At 63.3% G+C, this 19150-nt stretch overlaps 4 protein-coding genes across 4 annotated transcripts in view; 2 read left to right on the top strand and 2 right to left on the bottom strand.

The window, feature by feature from the left end:
• Positions 1 to 905: 905 nt before the first annotated feature.
• On the bottom strand, positions 906 to 4522 carry CHLRE_06g303950v5 (uncharacterized protein). Its single transcript, XM_043063667.1, has 8 exons — positions 4116 to 4522; positions 3650 to 3776; positions 2994 to 3180; positions 2644 to 2740; positions 2360 to 2422; positions 2108 to 2196; positions 1584 to 1802; positions 906 to 1365 (listed from the first exon to the last, which is right to left on the bottom strand). Exons 1-8 carry the CDS (start codon positions 4326 to 4328, stop codon positions 1230 to 1232), a joined length of 1131 nt encoding a protein of 376 aa, XP_042924373.1. The 5' UTR covers positions 4329 to 4522; the 3' UTR covers positions 906 to 1229.
• A 470-nt stretch (positions 4523 to 4992) lies between these two features.
• CHLRE_06g303900v5 (uncharacterized protein) lies at positions 4993 to 9387 on the top strand. Its single transcript, XM_043063666.1, has 5 exons — positions 4993 to 5515; positions 5632 to 6234; positions 6803 to 6996; positions 7239 to 7466; positions 7740 to 9387. The coding sequence occupies exons 2-5, from the start codon at positions 5640 to 5642 to the stop codon at positions 7875 to 7877; spliced, it is 1155 nt and encodes a 384-aa protein (XP_042924372.1). The 5' UTR covers positions 4993 to 5515; positions 5632 to 5639; the 3' UTR covers positions 7878 to 9387.
• Positions 9388 to 9500: 113 nt separating this feature from the next.
• Positions 9501 to 13142, bottom strand: CHLRE_06g303850v5 (uncharacterized protein). Its single transcript, XM_043063665.1, has 6 exons — positions 12974 to 13142; positions 12812 to 12872; positions 12645 to 12725; positions 12109 to 12419; positions 11425 to 11508; positions 9501 to 11132 (listed from the first exon to the last, which is right to left on the bottom strand). Exons 1-6 carry the CDS (start codon positions 13004 to 13006, stop codon positions 10335 to 10337), a joined length of 1368 nt encoding a protein of 455 aa, XP_042924371.1. The 5' UTR covers positions 13007 to 13142; the 3' UTR covers positions 9501 to 10334.
• A 120-nt stretch (positions 13143 to 13262) lies between these two features.
• The window catches only part of CHLRE_06g303800v5 (uncharacterized protein), a 7708-nt gene continuing 1820 nt past the window's right edge, over positions 13263 to 19150 (top strand). The window contains exons 1-11 of the mRNA XM_043063664.1: positions 13263 to 13517; positions 13685 to 14559; positions 15804 to 15877; positions 16120 to 16325; positions 16479 to 16635; positions 16893 to 16986; positions 17275 to 17372; positions 17726 to 17818; positions 18167 to 18295; positions 18508 to 18606; positions 18867 to 19016. Of these exons, the coding sequence (XP_042924370.1) occupies positions 13492 to 13517; positions 13685 to 14559; positions 15804 to 15877; positions 16120 to 16325; positions 16479 to 16635; positions 16893 to 16986; positions 17275 to 17372; positions 17726 to 17818; positions 18167 to 18295; positions 18508 to 18606; positions 18867 to 19016 (2001 nt within the window). The 5' untranslated portion in view covers positions 13263 to 13491. The remainder of the gene's footprint in view (positions 13518 to 13684; positions 14560 to 15803; positions 15878 to 16119; positions 16326 to 16478; positions 16636 to 16892; positions 16987 to 17274; positions 17373 to 17725; positions 17819 to 18166; positions 18296 to 18507; positions 18607 to 18866; positions 19017 to 19150) is intronic.

The raw sequence follows: 19150 nt of genomic DNA, 5'->3' as shown, positions 1-19150 counted from the left end.
TCCACCCGGTTGGTGGCGGTCCGGTCCACCAGTGCGAACACGTCGTCGGCGACTGCGGCGGCCCCGTTGGCGTGGGCCCGGCGGTGCGGGCTGCGGACCGTGGGCGCTGCTGAGGGCCCTGGGGTCTGGCCGTCAGCGGTTTCATCCTGTCATGATAGCATTGCAGAATTTAATAAGCATTAGGACAATGGTTGGATAGGTATGGCGCCAGGGGATGGCTGAGGGAAGGGGTGGAGTGCAGGCGCCGTGGGGGATGGGCGCGAAAGGAGGAGGGGAGCCCGGGTTTTGGCGCGTGGAGGGGCCACCACGGCGCCAGGAGGGCCTCCAAGGGCCTGATGGGGCCCGGACCCAGATGCAATCTAGATCCCGGTGGATTCGCGAAGCTGACTGGGATTCGGGCGGCCTGGGGGCTTGTTGCGCGCCACAAGGTGTTCCGCGGAGACGCCCCCCCCCCCCTGTTAGAGCGCCAGGGTTTCACCTTGGTCTTGAAGACCAGCTGAAGCGCAGCGCGCTTGCCTTGTCCCTTGAGAGCAAATGAAAGCGAGAAAACCCCAGGCAGCGCAAGGCTGCGAGAGCCAGAACACAACAAGCGATGAGTGCGCGACGCGTTTGGAACATCGCTGGCCCAAAACTCAAGCTCGTGCGACATACCGCACCTCTGTCCTGAGGCCGACCTCGCCAGGAAGCAAACTTCTCCACAAGTGAGGTCCATCTTGAACAAGTCCAAAACCGCAAGCCAGGACGCAGGGTTGCTGCCCTGAAGAGTCCGGTGCTACGCTATATGCAAGAATACCATAGTAAGACTACTGCAGAAGGTCAGCGATAGCGCGGCTTTAAGCCATCGTCAACCATCGTGACACGCTCGTTGAGCCTTGTCCTGTGGCGTAGCGTATGTTCAAGTTCCAGAGAATTGCAATTTACAGGATGTATTCGTTGTGTCGGGTGTCTGGTGTAAGGTGCGGTCAAGACTGCGTGTGCATGGCATGTCATAGCACAGCAGCCCATGTTGGGGCCCACCGCCCGATCTGGCCAGGCCCAGTGTTGACCGACTCAGGTCAATGCATCGGCACTAGCTTCTACGTCTGAAGACTCCTTACCACCGTGCCCTACCACCACAGCCTCAACGCGCCTAGCTGCAAGACGAGCGCCCAGCCCTCGGCCCGTCAAGCGCCGCACCACCGCCCCCGCCTCACCACCAGCCTCAGCAACATACCAACAGCGGTCACTGCTCACACGCCACTGCTCCCGCTGCCGCCAACACCGACCACGCCGCCCCCCAGCCATCTGCTGACCACCGCCAGGAACTGCTGGGCCTCCAGCGGCACCAGGAAGGGGTAGTGCCGCCCGTCCATCTTTTCACTGGCCCTGCGGCGTGACGGCGTAGAAGCTCAGGTAGGCTACGGAGCAGACGTGTAAAATGCATGCGGCGCACCACCCAGTACTCCCCGTGCGCACCCCGTGTGTCCCTTCCCTTCCCCATGGCATCCACTAATTCATTCACGTGGGTTCGCATTTACAAACAAAACCCGTTTGGGGGCCAAGAGTTGGCGACCCCTGCCCGCCAAGCCCACGCAGCCACGCACCAGCACTGCTGCCACGTCAGCGCGTACGCGTCCACCACATCGATGCCGGCGCCGCCGCCGCGCCGCCGCGCCGCGTCCACCGCCTTCAGCGCCGCCGCCCGCTGCCGCGCCGCGGTGTCGTCTATCATCATGCCGCTGCGGCACAGGCCGGCCAGAACGCGCGTGACGCCCTCGGGTGCGGCGCGGGTGGCCGCCGCACTTGGCGCGTCCTTGGCACGCCTGGCAACAGCGCCGCACAGTCGCAGCCGCCAGTCATGTGGGCATGTGGAGACGCGTGCCCGACCCCTGACTAGCCACGCCTTGAACCCTTCCCCTGGCCTGATGCCTGAGTCCTGAAGCTTTAACGGAGAGGTCTAGCGAGTGGAACAGCCTATAACGCCGAGCCAGTGTGACACCGCCGCCACCGCAGCTACGGTGCACCAGCCCTACCAGCAACCCCGCTGCCAGCGTGCCCGTCTAGTTACCGGCCTGCCCCGCCCCCTACCGTGATCCCTCCCTTCCTGGGTACTGTGAAACACACTCACCACAGCCGCTGGCTCAGGTCCTTGACGCAGGCATCCGTCAGGGCCTCCGGGTTCCAGTGCGCCTGGTCCACTGCATCGCGGTATCCGCCCTGGCAGGTGGAGCAGGAGGTGGAGGAGCAGGAGGAGCAGCAGGGAAGTTTGTGGGGAGAGCGCAGGAGTTGCTGTTTGCTACGGTGGTGTCGTGAGGGGGAGGGGCAAGGGAGGTACCGGTAGTTGTGGGTGCAGGGGCGAGGCCCAAGGCATGACACGCACCGTGAACAAGGGCTCGCATATGGAGTGCGTGGTCATCACCACCTGCAGCGTGGAGGGGTACACCTGCAGGCAGGCAGGCAGGCAGGCAGGCAGGCAGGCAGGCAGGCAGGCAGGCAGGCAGGCAGGCAGGCAGGCAGGCAGGCAGACGTCGGCGGCGAGATTGAATTTCGTGCGTGGGCCATCGACACACCACGTTTGTTGCGCGCTGAGCTAGCAGGCGCGGTTGCAGCCCCAATCCCTCTGCCATCCAGGCCCGCCCCTTCCCCCCGCCCCCCGCCCCCCACCTCCTGCAGTGCGCGCTGGAATCCGGTGATGACCTCCTCGTAGGGGCGCGGCAGGCACTCGAAGGGGCGGAAGGCGCCCAGGTGCATCAGGTGCAGACTGGGAGTGGGGCGCGGGCGGGAGTGAGACGTATAGGGATAGTAGGCATAGTACAGGAAGTCAAGCGGGAGTGCTTACAAGGATGCCGAGCGGTCGTTACTAACCCCAAAGCATCCCCGCTCCGCGCCTCTCCGCGCTCCCTCCTTGCCGCGATGGGCCCGTCCTTTCCTTCCAGACCCCTCGCTCCCAACCTTTCCTCCTCCACTGCCTCCACCGGCCGTCCAGACCTCCCCGCCCTCTGTCGGCCTCTCACCCGCAGTTGTGGTACACCACCTGCGGCTCCACCAGCGCCCGCTTGGCGACGCTGCCCTCGTCGGCCAGCCGCTGCGCAAGGTGCCTCAGATCGTCCGGGCGGCAGCAGGGGCTCCACAAGTGCGTGACTCGCACCTTGAGTTCACGGTTGAAGCAGCTGGACTCGACCATCTCCGGGCCATGGAAGTCTGTGTGCGTGTTTTGAGACAGAGACACGTTTGGGTAAGTGCAGGGGAGTCGAAGTCATGCATACGAGAAACGACGAAGCTAGCCTAGACCAGCCCAGTCAAGTACTGCAGACTTGATAGGGCAGCCCTCGCCCCCAGTACTCCAGCCCCCAGTGCTCCCCGCCCCAGTGCTCCCCACTGCCTCCAGCTACCCCAGTGCACCCCTGCTTTCGGATGATGATGGGACTGATGCGTTGGGCTTCGCCCTATAACGTCCCCTCATGGTCTTGGCTTCTTTGGGATTGGTTGAACTACCCCCACCACAACCAACAGTTGAGTGCCCGCTGTTCCCACTGGACGTCAGCCCTTCATATCTGTGATTTAGTCACTCCGTTCTCCACATGAACGGCTAACCCCCCCCCTACACACAAACGCGCACACACCACCACCACCACCACCACCACCACCACCACCACCGCCACCACCACACCGTGCTGTACGCCAGGCTCAAGGAAGTCGCACAGGTAGGCCTTCTGCTTGCGCATCGTGCTGTCGCCCACCATCAGCAGGTGTAGCGGCGCCTTGTCGCGGCCGGCCTGCAGAGACTGGAGCATGGCCTGTGGCGGGGGAGAAAGGAGGAGGGGAGGGGGAGGAGAAGGGGGCGGCGGCGGTGGCATGGACCGGGCGCAGGAACTCAGGGACCCTGCCGCACAGCGGCGAATGGCAGGAAACGGCGGGCCACCCAGCCGTGCGGCATTGCAGGACCTGGTGCAAAGCACGGCTTACAGACGGCTAACAGCGCATAAACAGGGCAAGCCCATACTACCCGGAGCGTCACGCGGGTGGACGTTTGAGCTGGCACACGTGTTGCTAACCCCATCACCCCCACGCCCCCACGCCGCCCCCCTCACGCCACCTCGTCTAAGCAACGCTCCCACTCTGCCTGAGCAACCTACCCACGCCTGCGTCGACCAGATGCTTAGCCAGGCATCGCGCTGCTCCGGACCAATCGACGAGAAATCGTCGAAAACCTGTATCTCCGGGACAGGCCGCTTCTCGGGTCCTGCATCGGCCGTTGAGTCGTCTTCCCGCACGAGTCGCAGGCGATTTGCCGCACCGGCTAACGTGACCAGCGCAAGCGTCAACACGATGCGAGCGGCATTGCGCATGGTAGTAAGCTGAGCAGCTCGAGAACGCTGCCTGGCCCGGGTCAAGTGTTTGCTATACTATAATCGTAGCCACGCCGCTCGCAGAAATACAAGGGCTACAGCGGCTACATTTGACTTCAACTAGTCGGAGCAGGACAGGGTCAGCCACAGGCTGGTAACGCTACTCTATCCTCTTCACGTGTGACTTGTCACCCAACCCGACCAAGCTGTGGAAACTGGACTGACGGCTCCAAGAGGGGTACCCAAGTACGGTGCCGCGATCGTGTGTGTTTTCCACGGTTAGCGGCGGTTGGTGGGTCGGTCGCCCGGGGTCAGTTGCTTGGTATCGATCGCACCAGGTAGCCCGCATTTCCCTCTGGAAGTAACTCGTCCAGCATCAAGCAACCGTTTTGGACTTTGGAGACCATACGCGCAGTACTAGAGGGAGTACAGTGCTAGTCGGCCGGATAGGTCTCTTGGCACCTCTCCACATTCATGTAGTTATGGGTTCAGGAGCCGTGCACGCGGCAGAAGGGTCGTTCACGCTTTGCCGGCAATAGCTGGTTGTACAGTGGGCACTTTCGTAGATGCGGGAGGTGGCGGAAGACAGGTGAAGACATCTCCTTCATCAGCTGACCCTGAAATTTTTCGACGATACCTGTTTACACTTCAATGTGCACTCCTACATGGTGCAACTGTGCACGTGATCAAAGGTGAGGCGACAGGGAGCTGTGTAGCGTGCCTGGGTTCGTGTTTGGGCGGGATCCCGCGTGAGGACATCATTCCGGTCCATTTCACAAAAGTCCGGACCTTGCACCGCGTCGCATATATCTTGATATCTAGGAGCACAAGCACTCGTTCACGCCTCAATCAACCACTAGATACCCAGTCTTTGCGTCAATGCTGACTTAATCTGCCGTTTCTGGCCATAGATATTTCAAAGGCAGTCATGCGTGGGAGCGAGTTTGTTGAGTCTGAGGAGATTGCTGTCGCTGCCAGCCGCAACGCACCGCTCAGGCGCAGGCGCCGCGCAGCACCTAGCAGTTCGCAGACGCCTACGCTCGCATTCCAGGAGCTACCGGATTACCTTCAAGACAATGAGTTTATTCAGAAATACTACAGGACTCCGGATATGCCCTTGAAACGAACGCTCTGGTCGCTCTTTGATATACACAACGAGACCGGGAATGTGTGGACGCACCTGCTGGGTGAGTGCGATTGCTTATGATTCCGCTCCAAGGTTTCGGAGGGGCGGAAGGCCTGACGTCCAGTCACTGAGACACGCAATCACGCTGACTTTGCCTCCTTGCTGCGCTGGCTGCAGGCTTCCTGATGTTCCTGGGCCTGACGTTCTATGTCATCAAGCTGCCGCCGCAGCCGCTGGCGATGGGCAAGCACCAGCTGGACACGCTGTGGCACTCGGTCCAGGACCGCGTGCACGGCATCTCGGACAGCCTGCAGCACCTGCACCTGCCGCACTCGCTGGGCGACCTGTCCGCCAACCTGCACTCGCTCCAGGAGAGCCTGCACCACGGCGTGGACACGCTGGTGCACGGCGTGCAGGAGGAGGTGCAGCACGCCGCGCACCTGCTCACCCACGGCGTGCACCACCTGTCCGACAACCTGCACCTCGCCAGCGACAAGCTGCAGTCGGTACTGCAAGAGTCGCTGTCCGACGTCATCCAGTGGCCCGTGCCGCGCTGGCCCGTGTACGTGTTCATGGGCGGAGCCATGACGTGCCTGTTCCTGTCGGCGGCGTGCCACCTGTTCGGGTGTTGCGCCCAGCACATCACGCAGCTCATCTGGCGCTTCGACTACGCGGGAATCGCAATTCTGATCGTGACGTCCTTCTACCCGCCCGTGTACTACTCCTTCATGTGCGAGCCCTCCTGGCGCGTGTTCTATCTGGTGACCACCACAATCATGGGTAAGCGGGCGCAGGGAGGGGAAAGGGGACGCGGGGAGGGAGGGGAGGGAAGACGAAGCGCAAGGTGCGCGAGAGGAACGGGCGAACAGGGATGCTAGAGGTGGATGGGGTCCAGGGGAGGGGCTGCCTCTGGCAGGTAGTTTTCCTGTTTGGTGGGGAAGAGGAAAAAGAAAAGCGGGGGCAAGGCAGGCAGGAAGTAGGCTGCTGCGGCGCAGCATGGGAGACCAAGCGACCAGGTCGCTTAGGGTTCAGCACTCGGCTGGGCGCAGGTGGCCGGCGATGATGCAAAGAACTTCTTGACCTTCAGGCAATGATCTGATACTCAACGAAAATCAAAATCTCTGACGCCGCGCTGCATACACGCGACTCCTGTCGCCATCGCTCTGTCCGTCCGTAGCAATGGGGACTCGGGTGTACGAGCAGGTACCGCGTGTACCGCCGCGCCAGTCCCACCCACCTCCCACCATCCTTCTCTCCTTGCCTCGCATCCTACCTGGCCCTGCTTCATCCACTCCCGGCTTCCTTTTCCATCCTAACCTCATGCTCCATTCTGCTCCTCCTGCCGCAGGCTTCGGCGCAGTGGCGGTGTCGCTGCTGGACGCATTCCAGCGCGCCGAGTGGCGCACCTTCCGCGCCAGCATGTTTGTGTGCCTGGGCACCTACGGCGCCGTGCCGCTGCTGCACGCCGCCTGGGCGCACAGCGACATCGCCGCCATCCGCGAGTCCACGCGCTACGACCTGGTCATGGGGGCGCTGTACCTGGTGCGTGGGGCGGGGGGCAGGCGGCGGTGGGGCAGGGGCGGCGGCGGCGATGCACGTTGTGGGGGCATTGCGTGCGGGGGCGTGTGGGGAACGGCCGGTCCCATGGAGCCGGTGTCAGGCGCGGCTGTGGGACGATGGGCTGGCGTGGGGCGGAGTCTGGACCGGAGATTTACGTAACAATGGAGCGTGCCCGATTCCTGAACCCACCCACACCTCCACGCTTCCCCTGATGTTGCAAACAGTCCGGCGCCTTTATTTACGCGGCGCGCATCCCGGAGCGCTGGCTGCCTGGCCGCTTCGACGTGTGGTTCCACGGCCACCAGATCTTCCACATCCTGATCGTGCTGGCGGCGCTGGCGCACTACCGCGCCGTCATGATCCTGCTGCACTGGCGCGACGCCAGCGGCGGCTGCGCGGCGCCGGTGGGCGTGCCGGTGCAGTCGGAGCAGCACAGCGGCGCGATAGAGCAGGTGGGGCTTGGGGGGCTGTGGGGTGGGGCGGGGTGAGGTGGGGAGAGAAGGGGAGGGAAGGGGGCTGTGGACAAGCAGAGAGGCAAGGGGTGGGGATGGTTCGGTGGTGAAAGTGGACGGGTAAGGATTTAGTCTGATGCCCGTACCTGCGTCAGGCGCGGATGAAGGCTGCGTCTCGCTTGCATTGCGGCATTGCTCAACGCCACTTGGCGTATGGTTTAAATGGCGTCTTGTGCTGCCTCTCATGTCTCCTCCCTGTACGCTGGTCCGCAGGTGTGGGAGACGCTGCATCAATACGCACTTGAGTACCTGGGCAGGCACGTGGCCGGTGGCGGCGCGGGGGTGGCAGGTGGCGGCGTGGGTGCGGGGGCGGGCGCGGGGATGCCCTCCGCGGGCACCGTGGAGCTCTAAACCGTGGCCGTCTGCCATGTGGCCGCGTGCCAGATTGTGCATGCGGTAGTCAGCGCTGGCAGTGCTGACCGCTGAGAACCGCAAGGCACTGCTGTGCGGAGGAAGCGGCGGTTCGTCCGCGTGGAGCCGTGTCGTCATGAGAAAGAAGAGTGCGTGCATGGGTGCCTTCTTCATTGGGGTTGTCGCAACGTTTGAATGTTCCTTGTATGTGGCTGATGTCTGCGTTGGAAAAAGGGTGTTGTGTGTCAAAGTCGCTGGGTGCTAAGGTCTCCAGTTTTGTTTAATTGCATTCGATTGCAATTTCAACCTGGTCCTTGCGTTGCTTCGGGCTGGTGTTTCGGCAGCCTGTGGTTGGCTTTGCTTCTCCAGGTACCCTAAATGCATCACAAATAACACCGTGCGCTGTTGCTGGTCCCGAATTGACTTGCCCAAATGCGGCACAGGATGACTGAGTGTGACTTTGCGAGATTGACTATCCCGATGACTCGTTCGCCTTACGACTGTATGCATTCCATGTGTACCGGTGCCCTGGGATGTCCGCGCGTCCCACATTTTATTAGAGCGCGTGTGTTTGCTGTGACATACGTGCTGGCTGACACCGGCTAGTGTGTGATGCTGGCGATGTTGGTGGACGAACGAGAGCCCAGGTATGCTGCAGAGACTGCCGCGATACCCGTTGAGAATTAGATATGTTGCCGCAAGTTGCGATGGCCACCGGTCATGGTCGCGACATGTGTGCTGCAGTTTTGCAGAGGGCCTGGGTTGACGCGCAGGCAGGGCCACGGCGCCGGACATATGAGGGCCGTGTGCGCCCGCCTGCGACGCGTCTGTATCATGGTTTCCGTTTTTGATGGCTTGTTTATTTCATTCACAGCGTGGAGCAGGAAAGGGCTGGTAGCGGGCTGGCAGCCGCCAGAAGCGCAGGAGATATCAACAGTGAGATAGCGGTCTCAAGCGGAGGCGTGGGCCCCCGACATCCTGCGGGACCTGATCCCCACCGACGACGACTGAAGTGATGCAGGCGACGGATGTGGTTCTTTCTTTCTGTGAATATGTGTGTTTGTGATGGTGCTGTCTAAGTGATGCGTAACGTAAGCAGGACTGAAGGCGGTAATTAGCGGTGGGAATGGAAGCGTGGGCAGGGCTGCTCGATGAGACGGTAGGGCACTGTGTGTGCCGGGTTGCAGGGAATTGGAGGACTGTGTCGCACGATGGCAGAAGACCTGAACTTTGCGGGTCAAATGCCCAGAGGAGATGAAGAGTGGTTAGAACATATAATTTGATCAAGGATTCATCGTGTGGGAGTTGGCAGGGCAGATGTCCAGCTGGCTGGGATGTACAGTCGAAGCGGCGCAGTGCATGAGGAGGACCACAGGCGGTGCCAGGTCAACTGTGCAAGGGTCGTGGTGGGGTGTGTGCCAGGCGGGAGCCCATCGCGGCGCCGGAAACCGGCTGGCCAACGTGACCAGGGGGTCATTGGGTCAGGGACGGGCTGTAACACGCCGGAGAACTGCTGATGGCAGGTCCATGGGATGGAGGAGGGGCTCGAATGGCAAACACTCTGTGTGGCAGACCGCGGTGCAGCGCACCACGTGACCACAGGCATGGGCCGCGGACATGGGGTTGGCCACTTGGGCCATGGGTTGCATCAGCGGAGGCCTGCAGTTGGCGTTCCACGGTACCCAGGACAGTCATACGTCGGCAACAGGTCGGCTTGCTTTGCACAGCTGCAGGCACTGCAGTGCCAGGGGTGTGGCAACGTCACGTAGCTGGGGCCAGCCTGTCAGGATACAGCGGGTTAGACAAAGTGCAGACTTGCTTAGCCTGTCACACAGGCTTAGGGCACGCTTGCCCTACGCAAACTATCATCAGCCTCACAATCCTGCACAACCAAGATTGCTACAGCTTTGCTATCTCATGACTTGCCTAGCACTTCTGTTGCACGTGTCTGCAGCTTATCGATTGCTAGGTGACTTCGGTTCCTCTGAAACGTCATCAACGCTGGTGAAATCAACAAAATGCACGTGACTCACACACCCAACCAATCAAGCGCCATACGCATCAGCTCGGTCACTTCTAGTGTCTGCATCAACCGACAAAATAGATGGCTGCTCTCCGTGTCAAGGGAATAGTGGGCTGCGCCCACGGCACGTTGGTGCTGCCACAGGCCGAGGGTTTTAACCTACCTCACTTTAGCCGCACGTGCTATAGCCGGGGCCAGTTTGTACAGGTACGGCCCGCCGTAGATATATCTACAGAATGCCGTCCATGACTTCATATTGTGCCTGCTTGAAACCTCGCCACTACCGTAATGCCTAGACAGCAACAAAACGGCACAAACTTGCACACCGGCTACAAAATGCGGTCAGCCCCACTCAGGTCAGTAAAGCAACTCCCGCACACACACCCTGTCCAAGCAGCACACCTCACACGCCAGTACACACACGCCACTACACCTCACACCTTGCCCTCCAGCTCCGCGCGCCCCTCCACATCCTCCTCTTCGTCCTCCTCCTCCCCGCGCATTGCCGCCTCCGCCGCCGCCTGCAGCAGCTCTGGCCGCTCCAGCACCTCACTCAGCAGCGCCCGCCGCCCCACCGCCCCACGATACCGCGCCCCGCCCGCCCGCCGCACCCGCGCCAGCAGCCGCGCCACGCCGTCGGCGCCTCCCAGCCGCCCCGGCAGCGCCAACACGCCCGGCCACGCCACTGCCAGGTCCGTCACGTAGCCGCGGTCCGCCGCCGCTGCCGCCGCGCCCTCCGGCGTGCTCAGGCTGTGCCGCCCGTAGCCGCGGTCCCCTGCCGCCGAGAACACCTCCCGCAGCGCCAGCACCGCCCGATCCAGATCCCGCGGCGCATAGGTCAGCACGTCCAAGCTCACGTCCAGCAGCCGGCCCGCGCCCTCGCGGCCAAAGATGGTGACCAGCGCGCTCACGCGCGCCTCCAGCTCGAACGGCGACACGCCGGATGCCAGGAAGCCCTCGCTCTCGGGTGTGAGCCGATGCGGGTCAAGCTCGTAGTGCAGGTCGGTTTTGAGCGCGCGCGTCAGCGCGTACAGCCGGTGGCCCACCCCCGCCGGGTCGCGGATGACGGGGCAGCCGATGCGGCCCATGAGCGGCCCCACGGGGTGGGAGGGCCAGTGGTCCTGGAACACCAGCATGGCGCGCATCACCTTGTCGGCGGCATGGCGCAGCAGGCGCGGCTCGCCCAGCACGGCGGCGCGCGCGTCGAAGCCGGGGAAGCGCGGCTCCAGGTCCTGCGGGTGTTGGGAGTGAGCGCACGTAGACAGGCAGAGGCGGAAGATTGGAGATGTGAGGTTTTCGGTGGGACAGGAATCGGGACGAGGCGAGGGGTGGGGGCAGGGTGGCGAGGGCGCCAAGCTAGGCGTGGTGGCGCAGGGGCCGCAGGGCAAGGGTGGCGGGCGGTGCCGTGCAGGAGGCACTGCTGGCACCGCGCTGGCAGCTCGTGCCGCACACCATGCCAGCACTGCAGTGAGTTACGGCGGCTCCCTCCCGCGGCGGCTCGCTCCCGCAATGCCGGTGTCGCACCTTGATGTGCATGAAGCGCGTGCGGATGAGCGAGCGGCTGCCCGGCAGCAGCCCCTTCTTCGCAGCAGCCACTAGTGTCGACGCCTATGGGGGTGGGAGGCACGCATGTGGTTTAGCGGCCTGGGGTGGTCACCCTGGGCTGTGCCCATGGCTGCACAAGGCGCCTCCACAGACCAGCAGCAGCAGCACACGGCATGTGCCCAGACACTCAGGCCATGGGCAACGCCGGCCTCATCATCAGCACCACCGTCCACCGATAGCCCCGTCCATAGCCGCGCAAGCTTGCCGCCCGCACAGCGGCGCAGCTACCTGGCGCTGCCATTGTCCAGGTGTGTTGAGCTCACCCGCACATACCAACGTCCCGTTCCATGCGTCCGTGCAGCCAGGCGGTGACAAGTCTCCCCCTTCCAGGTACAGCGGCAAAGATCCGTTTGCCGGAACAGCGCAAAGCCGTGCCCCTGCCCCTACTCCGCAACCATGCAGCCAGGGACACCATGGCAGCACCTCCCGCTCCTCGGCGCCCTTGCCCGCCGTTGCTACGCACGCGCCCCATCCCCCCACCCCGCTGACCCTTTCCAGCCACCGCTTTCCCCAAGCCACCTCCAGCTCCTCCTTCCCCATCACCACGCTCTACCACCTAATTACTCATCATCCTCCCATATCCCCTCACGGCACCCCCCTCACCTCCTCCGCGCTCAGCGGCAGCTCCTGCTCCAGATACGTCTGCAGCAGAGCCTCATAGCCCGGCGGCCAGTCCGCGCCGGCGGCAGCGGTGCCGCCGTACCCCGCGCCGTACCCCGAGCCGTAGGAGGAGCAGGGGGTGGTCAGGGAGGAGCCGAAGGGGTAGCTGCCCGCTCCGCCGTAGGGCTGCTGCTGGGGCGCTGCCGAGGGAGGGGCGCTGTGAGAGGGGCGTGCGGCGGCGGCCTCGGCCTGCGAGGCCGCGGCTGCCGCCGCAGCGTTGGCGCGGTCCCATTTGCGCTGGAACTCCTTGTATACTGCGGGCGGGGGGAAGGTGGAGCGCAGTGGTGGTGGAGACAGGGTGTTGAGAAAGGAAGGCGGGGGATGGGCCGACGTGGTGAACCTGTCTGCGAAGGGGCCAAGGCCTCGCCGTCGCGCCGTACGATGCTGGTTGCACAACAAAGCAGTTGCACCTGGGAGCGTTCTGAATATAATTGCGCCCGCAGCCCACAGCGCCCGATGCAAACTCAGCACCAGCTCACCATTTCGCGTCGGGTCATAGTAATCAATGCGTGAGCGCGGCCGTGCGTAAGTCATCCATCTTAGACAATTGTCAAGTTGCTCTGCACGCGGGGCAACAACAGAATGAGCACTTCACGCCTTGTGCACCCCCGCCATCGCTCTGTTTGGGCTCCACGGTGCACCCCACCTTGCACTTGCCGGCCGCTGGTGCTGCACGCGGACGATACAGAGCACGCCTCCGCAGCGATCTGCATGCACGCCGAGCGCTGTTCAGGTCTCTTTGCCGCGACAGGTTACCGACGAGCCCTGTCGCAAGCGCACATCCCGCGCGGCACACCGTCACCCTCACCTGAGCTGTGCATCGAGCAACAGCCCTCCTCATTTGCTGTCGGCTCACTCGCTTCGGCTTGGTGTTGCACCTAACAAACGCGCAAGCGAGCGATGTACGCGGAGGACGTGGCCGCTCAGCAGCACCAGGGTAGCTGATGCGCTTTGACAGTACTAAATATGCACGTAGCTTCAGCAGGGAGCGACGCAGAGCAACAGTTAGAATGAGGGCATGGTCTCCATGCCAAACGGCGCAAGCAGCAAATGTCCCTCAACAAGCACTAGTAGATTCCTGAGCATTCATCATGAATCTATAAGTACACGGTACAACATCTGAAGGTTCCATAGCTTGCCACGAACCTGTCGCGACGTTTCAGAAGCTTGTGCTGTCTGTACGCTATATGCTGGCTTTAATTATCTGCTTCAATGCTTAGAGACAGCCAAGCTGAATTGTTATAGCGCTGCCTTAAGCCTTTCGACAAAGCCGTCGGTAACCGCTCGGTTCAGCAGCAGAGCGCAGCGCCAGGCGACGCCGCAAGGATGGGACTGTTCTCTCGCAAGAAGGAGTAAGTAAAATCAAGTTGAACCCACTTTCACTAACGGTTATAGGCTCCTCAGAGCGTGGCAGTAACCCTGGGCATGCGGAAGGCTGGCATGCGGCCCTTGGGCTTTCGGCTTCGCCATTGTCGCAACGATATATTCGTCAACATCTGTCCGCTATCGTGCACCACAGGCAGCCCGCTGGTCCTGCCACGCCGGGACCGGCACCGACGCAGCAGCAGCATGGCTCGCCAGGCGCACCCTCGCCAGGCACACCGCCGCAGCCCGCTGGTGGATACTCCACCGGCGGCAGCGCCGTGCCTGCCCCAGCGCCCCACCCCACCCCCCTGCACCAAGGCCCCGGCCTGGTCGCGCCCGGGGCGGCGCTCGCGGGCTCCATTCCGCCCGCCGCCATCTCCCCGGCCCCGGGCCCCGGCATGCCGGGCCCGGCCAACCCCTCCTCGGCCGAGTACCAGCAAGAGCTGTTCAGGCAACACTACGACTACCTCGTGCGCAACGGCCTGGTGGCGCAGCAGCAGCAGCTGATGCAGCCCGGCCTTACGCTGGAGGAGCAGCAGCAGATCCTGCTTCAGCAACAGCAACAGCTGCTGTACCAGCAGCAGCAGCTCCAACAACAGCAGGCGATGCTCCAGCAGCACGCCGCAGTGGCGCTCACCGCCTCCGGCGGCGGCGCGCTGGACCCCGCGGCGGCGGCGCACGCCGCCGCCATGAGCGCCGGCGGCGCGCCCGGCCAGGCGCTGCTGTATCAGGCGGCACAACAGGCCGCCGCCGCAGGCCGCCCACTCACACTCAACTTCGTCGCAGAGATGGGGCAGCAGCCCGGGCAGCACGGCCAGGCGCCACTCGGCGCCAACCGTGTGTACGGCATAAAGCAGCCACACGAGCACCCGTACGGCCCGCCGTACGACCCCAATGCGCCGCAGCCGTACGTGCCGCCCAGCTGGCAGCCAGGTTCCAATCCGTACGACGCGATTCGGATCCCGGCCCTGCCCGACATGAAGGCCCTGCCGCCCGAGCTGCAGGACTTCCGGGACCAGTGCGCCACCGGTGTGTCCGTGTGTGTGTGTGTGTGTGTGTGTATGTGTGTGTGTGTGTGTGTGTGTGTGTGTGTATGTGTGTGTGTGTGTATGTGTGTGTGTGTGTGTGTGTGTGTGTGTGTGTGTGTGTGTATGTGTGTGTATGTGTGTGTGTGTATGTGTGTGTGTGTGTGTGTGTGTATGTGTGTGTGTGTGTGTGTGTGTGTGTGTATGTGTGTGTGTGTGTTAAAAAACGAAACGAAAGCCCGCCCAGACGACGCCGGAGTTACTTACGGATACCTACCAATTTACCGAGCGTCGCGTGGTTGCCGTCACCCAGGTAGTCATACTTACCCGCGATAAGCCTGTAACCCCACGGGCGACCATTCGGCCTGACCCCGCGATGCACCTGTATGCGTCCATGCTCCGCACCCTGGGCGCGCTAAACATCGTTTACCCAGCACACCTAATTCCCGTATTCCCGCCCTGTGTGTGTGTGTGTGTGTGTGTGTGTGTGCGTGTGTGTGTGTGTGTATGTGTGTGTGTGTGTGTGTGTGTGTGTGTGTGACTACGATTTCCACGGTTATTCTGCCAGATCACGTGAATCGTGTATCTGGCATAACCAACGACAGGGCTCTTAGTCGAGGGCTGCCGTGACCTGGCGTTTCCCCGGCAGAGCGCAAACAGCTCTGGAGTCCACAGGGCAACGCACTCCGACCCTTCACCGCGCCAGTAATCCTTGCGGAATTACTACCGGTGTAACAACCTCAGACCCAGCGGGTGAGCTACCTCTTAAAGACCAGGCGGGCAGAAGACAAAAACAGCAAACATAACAATACACGCAGCACGCGACAGCACGCGAAAGCACGACCACAGTGGCTGCGGGGCTGAGTCCTACGACCCGGCAGCCTGCACGACCTCAACCGCAACCTAACCAGCTCTCGACGCCAGGGCAGACAATGCCTAAGGGCAGCCACAAACGCGTCTGGCCACTAGGCCGGTCCAGGCCGTAAGATTCGGGGTGTTGCAGCACCCAATACACCCTCTCAGGCATAAAAACCCCGCAAACCTGTGTGTGTGTGTGCGTGCTTGTGTGTGTGTGTGTGTGTGTGTGTGTGTGTGTGTGTGTGTGTGTGTGTGTGTGTGTGCTTGTGTGTGTGTGTGTGTGTGTTGGGAAATCACATTCTAGAAACGATGCTTCTATGTTGGAAAAGGACATGTCCTCACGCCTTCACCGACAATGCCGGTACCGGGTCGTGCTTGTGTGTGCCTCAGGTGTGCGTCAGGCGGTGTCCATGATCACGTCCATGGAGCACCAGCTGTGGTGGGAGCGGTCGCGGAGGCAGCAGGTGCGAGCTGGCGAGGCGGCACGCCACAGCTTTCGGTTCCTTTCCCGGGAAATGGCATATTGGGTGGCGCTGGCACGCCTGCCGTACAGCCCCTGTGCGGCTGTGCCCTGCCCAGGCCTTCAATCCCTGTCCTGACGCTCGAGTTTTGCCCCTGCCCCTGCTCCTGCTCCGGCCACTGGCCCCATACATCCACACACGTCCGCATACAGCATAAAAGACATCACTGATACCCGTCGCGACAGGCTGAGGAGGACTGCAAGGTGCTGCTGGCGGCGGTGCACACGGAGCGCGGCATCGGCGACGCGCTGCTGGGCGAGCAGGAGCGGCGGCGGCTGGCGGCGGCGGAGGCGGGCGGCAAGCTGAGCCTGGCGGCGGACGAGCTGCCGGCAGCCAGCGAGGCCGCCACAGTGATCCAGAAGCACATCAGGGGGCGGCAGGCGCGCAAGGAGTGAGTGCGCGGCGGGGAGGGGAAAAGAGACGGACAGGCGGGGCAGGCGGGCACAGCCGCACAGCGTGCTTCGTTCCTGGTGACGTAATCAAATCCCAACCCTGGCCAACACTCCGTCACGCATGACCGCTACGCCACGCCGTGACGCCGCAGGTACGAGACCACACTGCGCGACATCCTGCGTGGTGTGGATCCCTCGCTGGACCCGGCGGGGCTGCCAGCGGGCGCCCAGAGCCACATCAGCAACGTCAACGCCACGGGGGCCAGCAGGCGCCTGGGGCTGCGGGCCGTGCTGGGAGGCCACGACCAGGTGAGGAGGAGGGCAGGGGGGGGGGCAGGAGTGGGCCAGGTGGGGAAGGGGGCTCTTTCCGGTATGCATTATTCAAGGAGCATGAGCTGCTGGGGTTTGTAGGGTAGGGCTAGCGGGCAGGGTAGGTGGGTGAGCGGACAGGAGTCTCCTGCTGCAGAGTCTGGCGCTCCCGCCATCCGTCCATTTGCTCCTGCTCTTCCGCCTCCGACCTCTGCCTTCCCGCCTCCCCGCCTCCCCGCCTCTCCTCTCCTTCACAGCTGCCCGAGGGCGTGAGTGAGCAGCAGGCGGAGGCGGCGGGCCACTACCGGCGGCAGGTGGACCGCATCAGCCAGCGCATAGCGGGGCACAAGGGTGAGCCCGGCCGCCTGCGGCCTGAGGTGGCGCCGGCCTTGGGTTGTGTCGGCCTGGAGTGTTGGGTGGTGCCGTGGGCCTGGGTGGTCAGGAGGTTGCAGGAAGCGATGGGAGTGCATGTTGGGTGGTTGTTGCGGCGGCGGTCACCAGGGTATGTGGCGTGCGGTGACGACATGCGTGACCGGGCATCTGGGCTATCCGCGCCCGCCCTCGTCACACTCGCCACCCTGGCCCGTGTCCTGTGTCACACGACACGCCCTCGCCCCACCCCTCCTCCTGCATGTGCAGACGCGGGTGTGCCGCACCCCAACGACCACTCCGGCGACCCCCTGCACGCCGACGTCAAGCAGCTGCTGGGGGGCAGCTACGTAGCCAGCGGCGCGCAGGTGGGAGATGGGCGGGCGCCGGGCCGGACTGGGCTGGGCTGGGCTGGGCTGGGTCGGGGGTTAACGTTGAACCAATGCCGACAGGAAACAGTCGCGCGGCAAGGAGAACTGCAGCTGCAAATGCGAGGCTGGTCTGGGGGATGAGCGCTGTAAATCAAGTGCATTCCTGGTCTGGAGAACGCCTGGGCCGGGCCGGGCCGGGCCGGGCCGGGCCGGGCCGGGCAGGGCTGGGGGATGAGGTTGGGAGAACGCCTGAAAAGTCGCCTGGGCCCCCACCTGAACTTGTACCTGTTCGCTCGTCAACCCTGCCACGCCATCACGTCATATACGGTACACACGCACGTACGGTACAGGTGATTGCGGCGTTGGTGCGGCGGTGCCGGGAGCTGCAGGCGGCGCTGCTGGAGGCGGTGGGGCAGCTGGAGGAGTCGCAGCTGAGCATCAAGGTGCGGGCCGGGGCGCTGTGAGGGCGCAGGGTGGCTGCCCTGTGTGCCGCTGGCTCTAGCAGCGTGTGCGCAAACACCAGCGTACTGCCAGTACTGCAGTATTGTTGACACACGTAAATCTTGACCCGCTCAGTTTGCGGCCCGCCTTACCAATGTTACCTGCCCTACTCACCCTTCTCAACTGCCCCTCAATGCTGTACGAACACACACACACACACACACACACACACACACACACACACACACACACACACACACACACACACACACACACACACACACACACACACACACACACACACACACATATACACATATACACAGACACGCTCTAACGTGTACGCACAGGGTCTGAAGGAGGCCAACGCCCGCCTGGCGGAGCTGTCCTCGGTGCGTCAGGACCTGGAGACGGCACGCGGCGACAACATGCGGCTGGCGGGCACCGTGGCCAAGCTGCGGACCGTGCTCACGGCGCAGGTGCGGGAGCGGGAGCGGGAGTGGGAGGTGCAGGAGAGAGTGCAAGCGGGGGGACAGATGCGTGCACTTTGTGCAGACCGGCAATGGGACAGGAAATCGCGAGTGGGCCGGGTTTGGGAAAGGAAATAGATCCCCCGTGTGCTTTGACGGCGGCCCATACCCATCACTATCTGCGCCGCGTCCTCTCTGACCGTGTGGGCACGCACACGCAGGCTGCCTCAAGCAACGCCGGCGCGGCGCGTGAGAACCCCTTTGTTGCGGCCTGGTACCGCAAGGCCTATGCCGACACCGAGTGGCAGAAGGTGCCGCCGGTGAGTGGAAGAGTGGAGAGGGGTGCAGGGGCGCGTGGCGGCGGTATGGGGGATGGGGGAGCCAACCTGGCTCACTCCAGACACACTGCCGATGGCTGGGAGAGGAGAACGAGCTCCTCCTCTGCTAGCTTGTCTCTAGAGTATGGTTGCAAACTGCTGGGGTGAATAATTCACGCGGGGCCTTGTCCAGACCCAGCTCCCCGACCTCTCTTACCTTTCCTGCCCCCCGCCCCTCCCTCCGCCGCCTCCCCTCCCCCCAGGGCGGCCCGGGCGGTGTGGCGCTGATGGACGGCCCCGACGCGGCGGTGGAGACCTGGGACGACCTGCGGGCCAGCCTGCCGGAGCCGGTGCTCATGCCGCGGGTGGCGGGGCCGGGGCAGCGCTACAAGGACCTGCTGGGGCTCAAGCAGGTGGGTGCGTGGGTGGGTGGGTGGGTGGGTGGGTGGGTGGGTGGGTGGGTGGGTGGGTGGGTGGGTGGGTGGGTGGGTGGGTGGCTGGGTGGCTGGGTGGGTGGGTGGGTGGGTGGGTGGGTGGGTGGGTGGGT

Source organism: Chlamydomonas reinhardtii, chromosome 6 (assembly GCF_000002595.2).
Source record: "Chlamydomonas reinhardtii strain CC-503 cw92 mt+ chromosome 6, whole genome shotgun sequence".
NCBI lineage: Eukaryota > Viridiplantae > Chlorophyta > Chlorophyceae > Chlamydomonadales > Chlamydomonadaceae > Chlamydomonas > Chlamydomonas reinhardtii.
The sequence above is the reverse complement of the archived record's forward strand: the minus strand, read 5'-3'. Positions and strand labels throughout refer to the sequence as shown.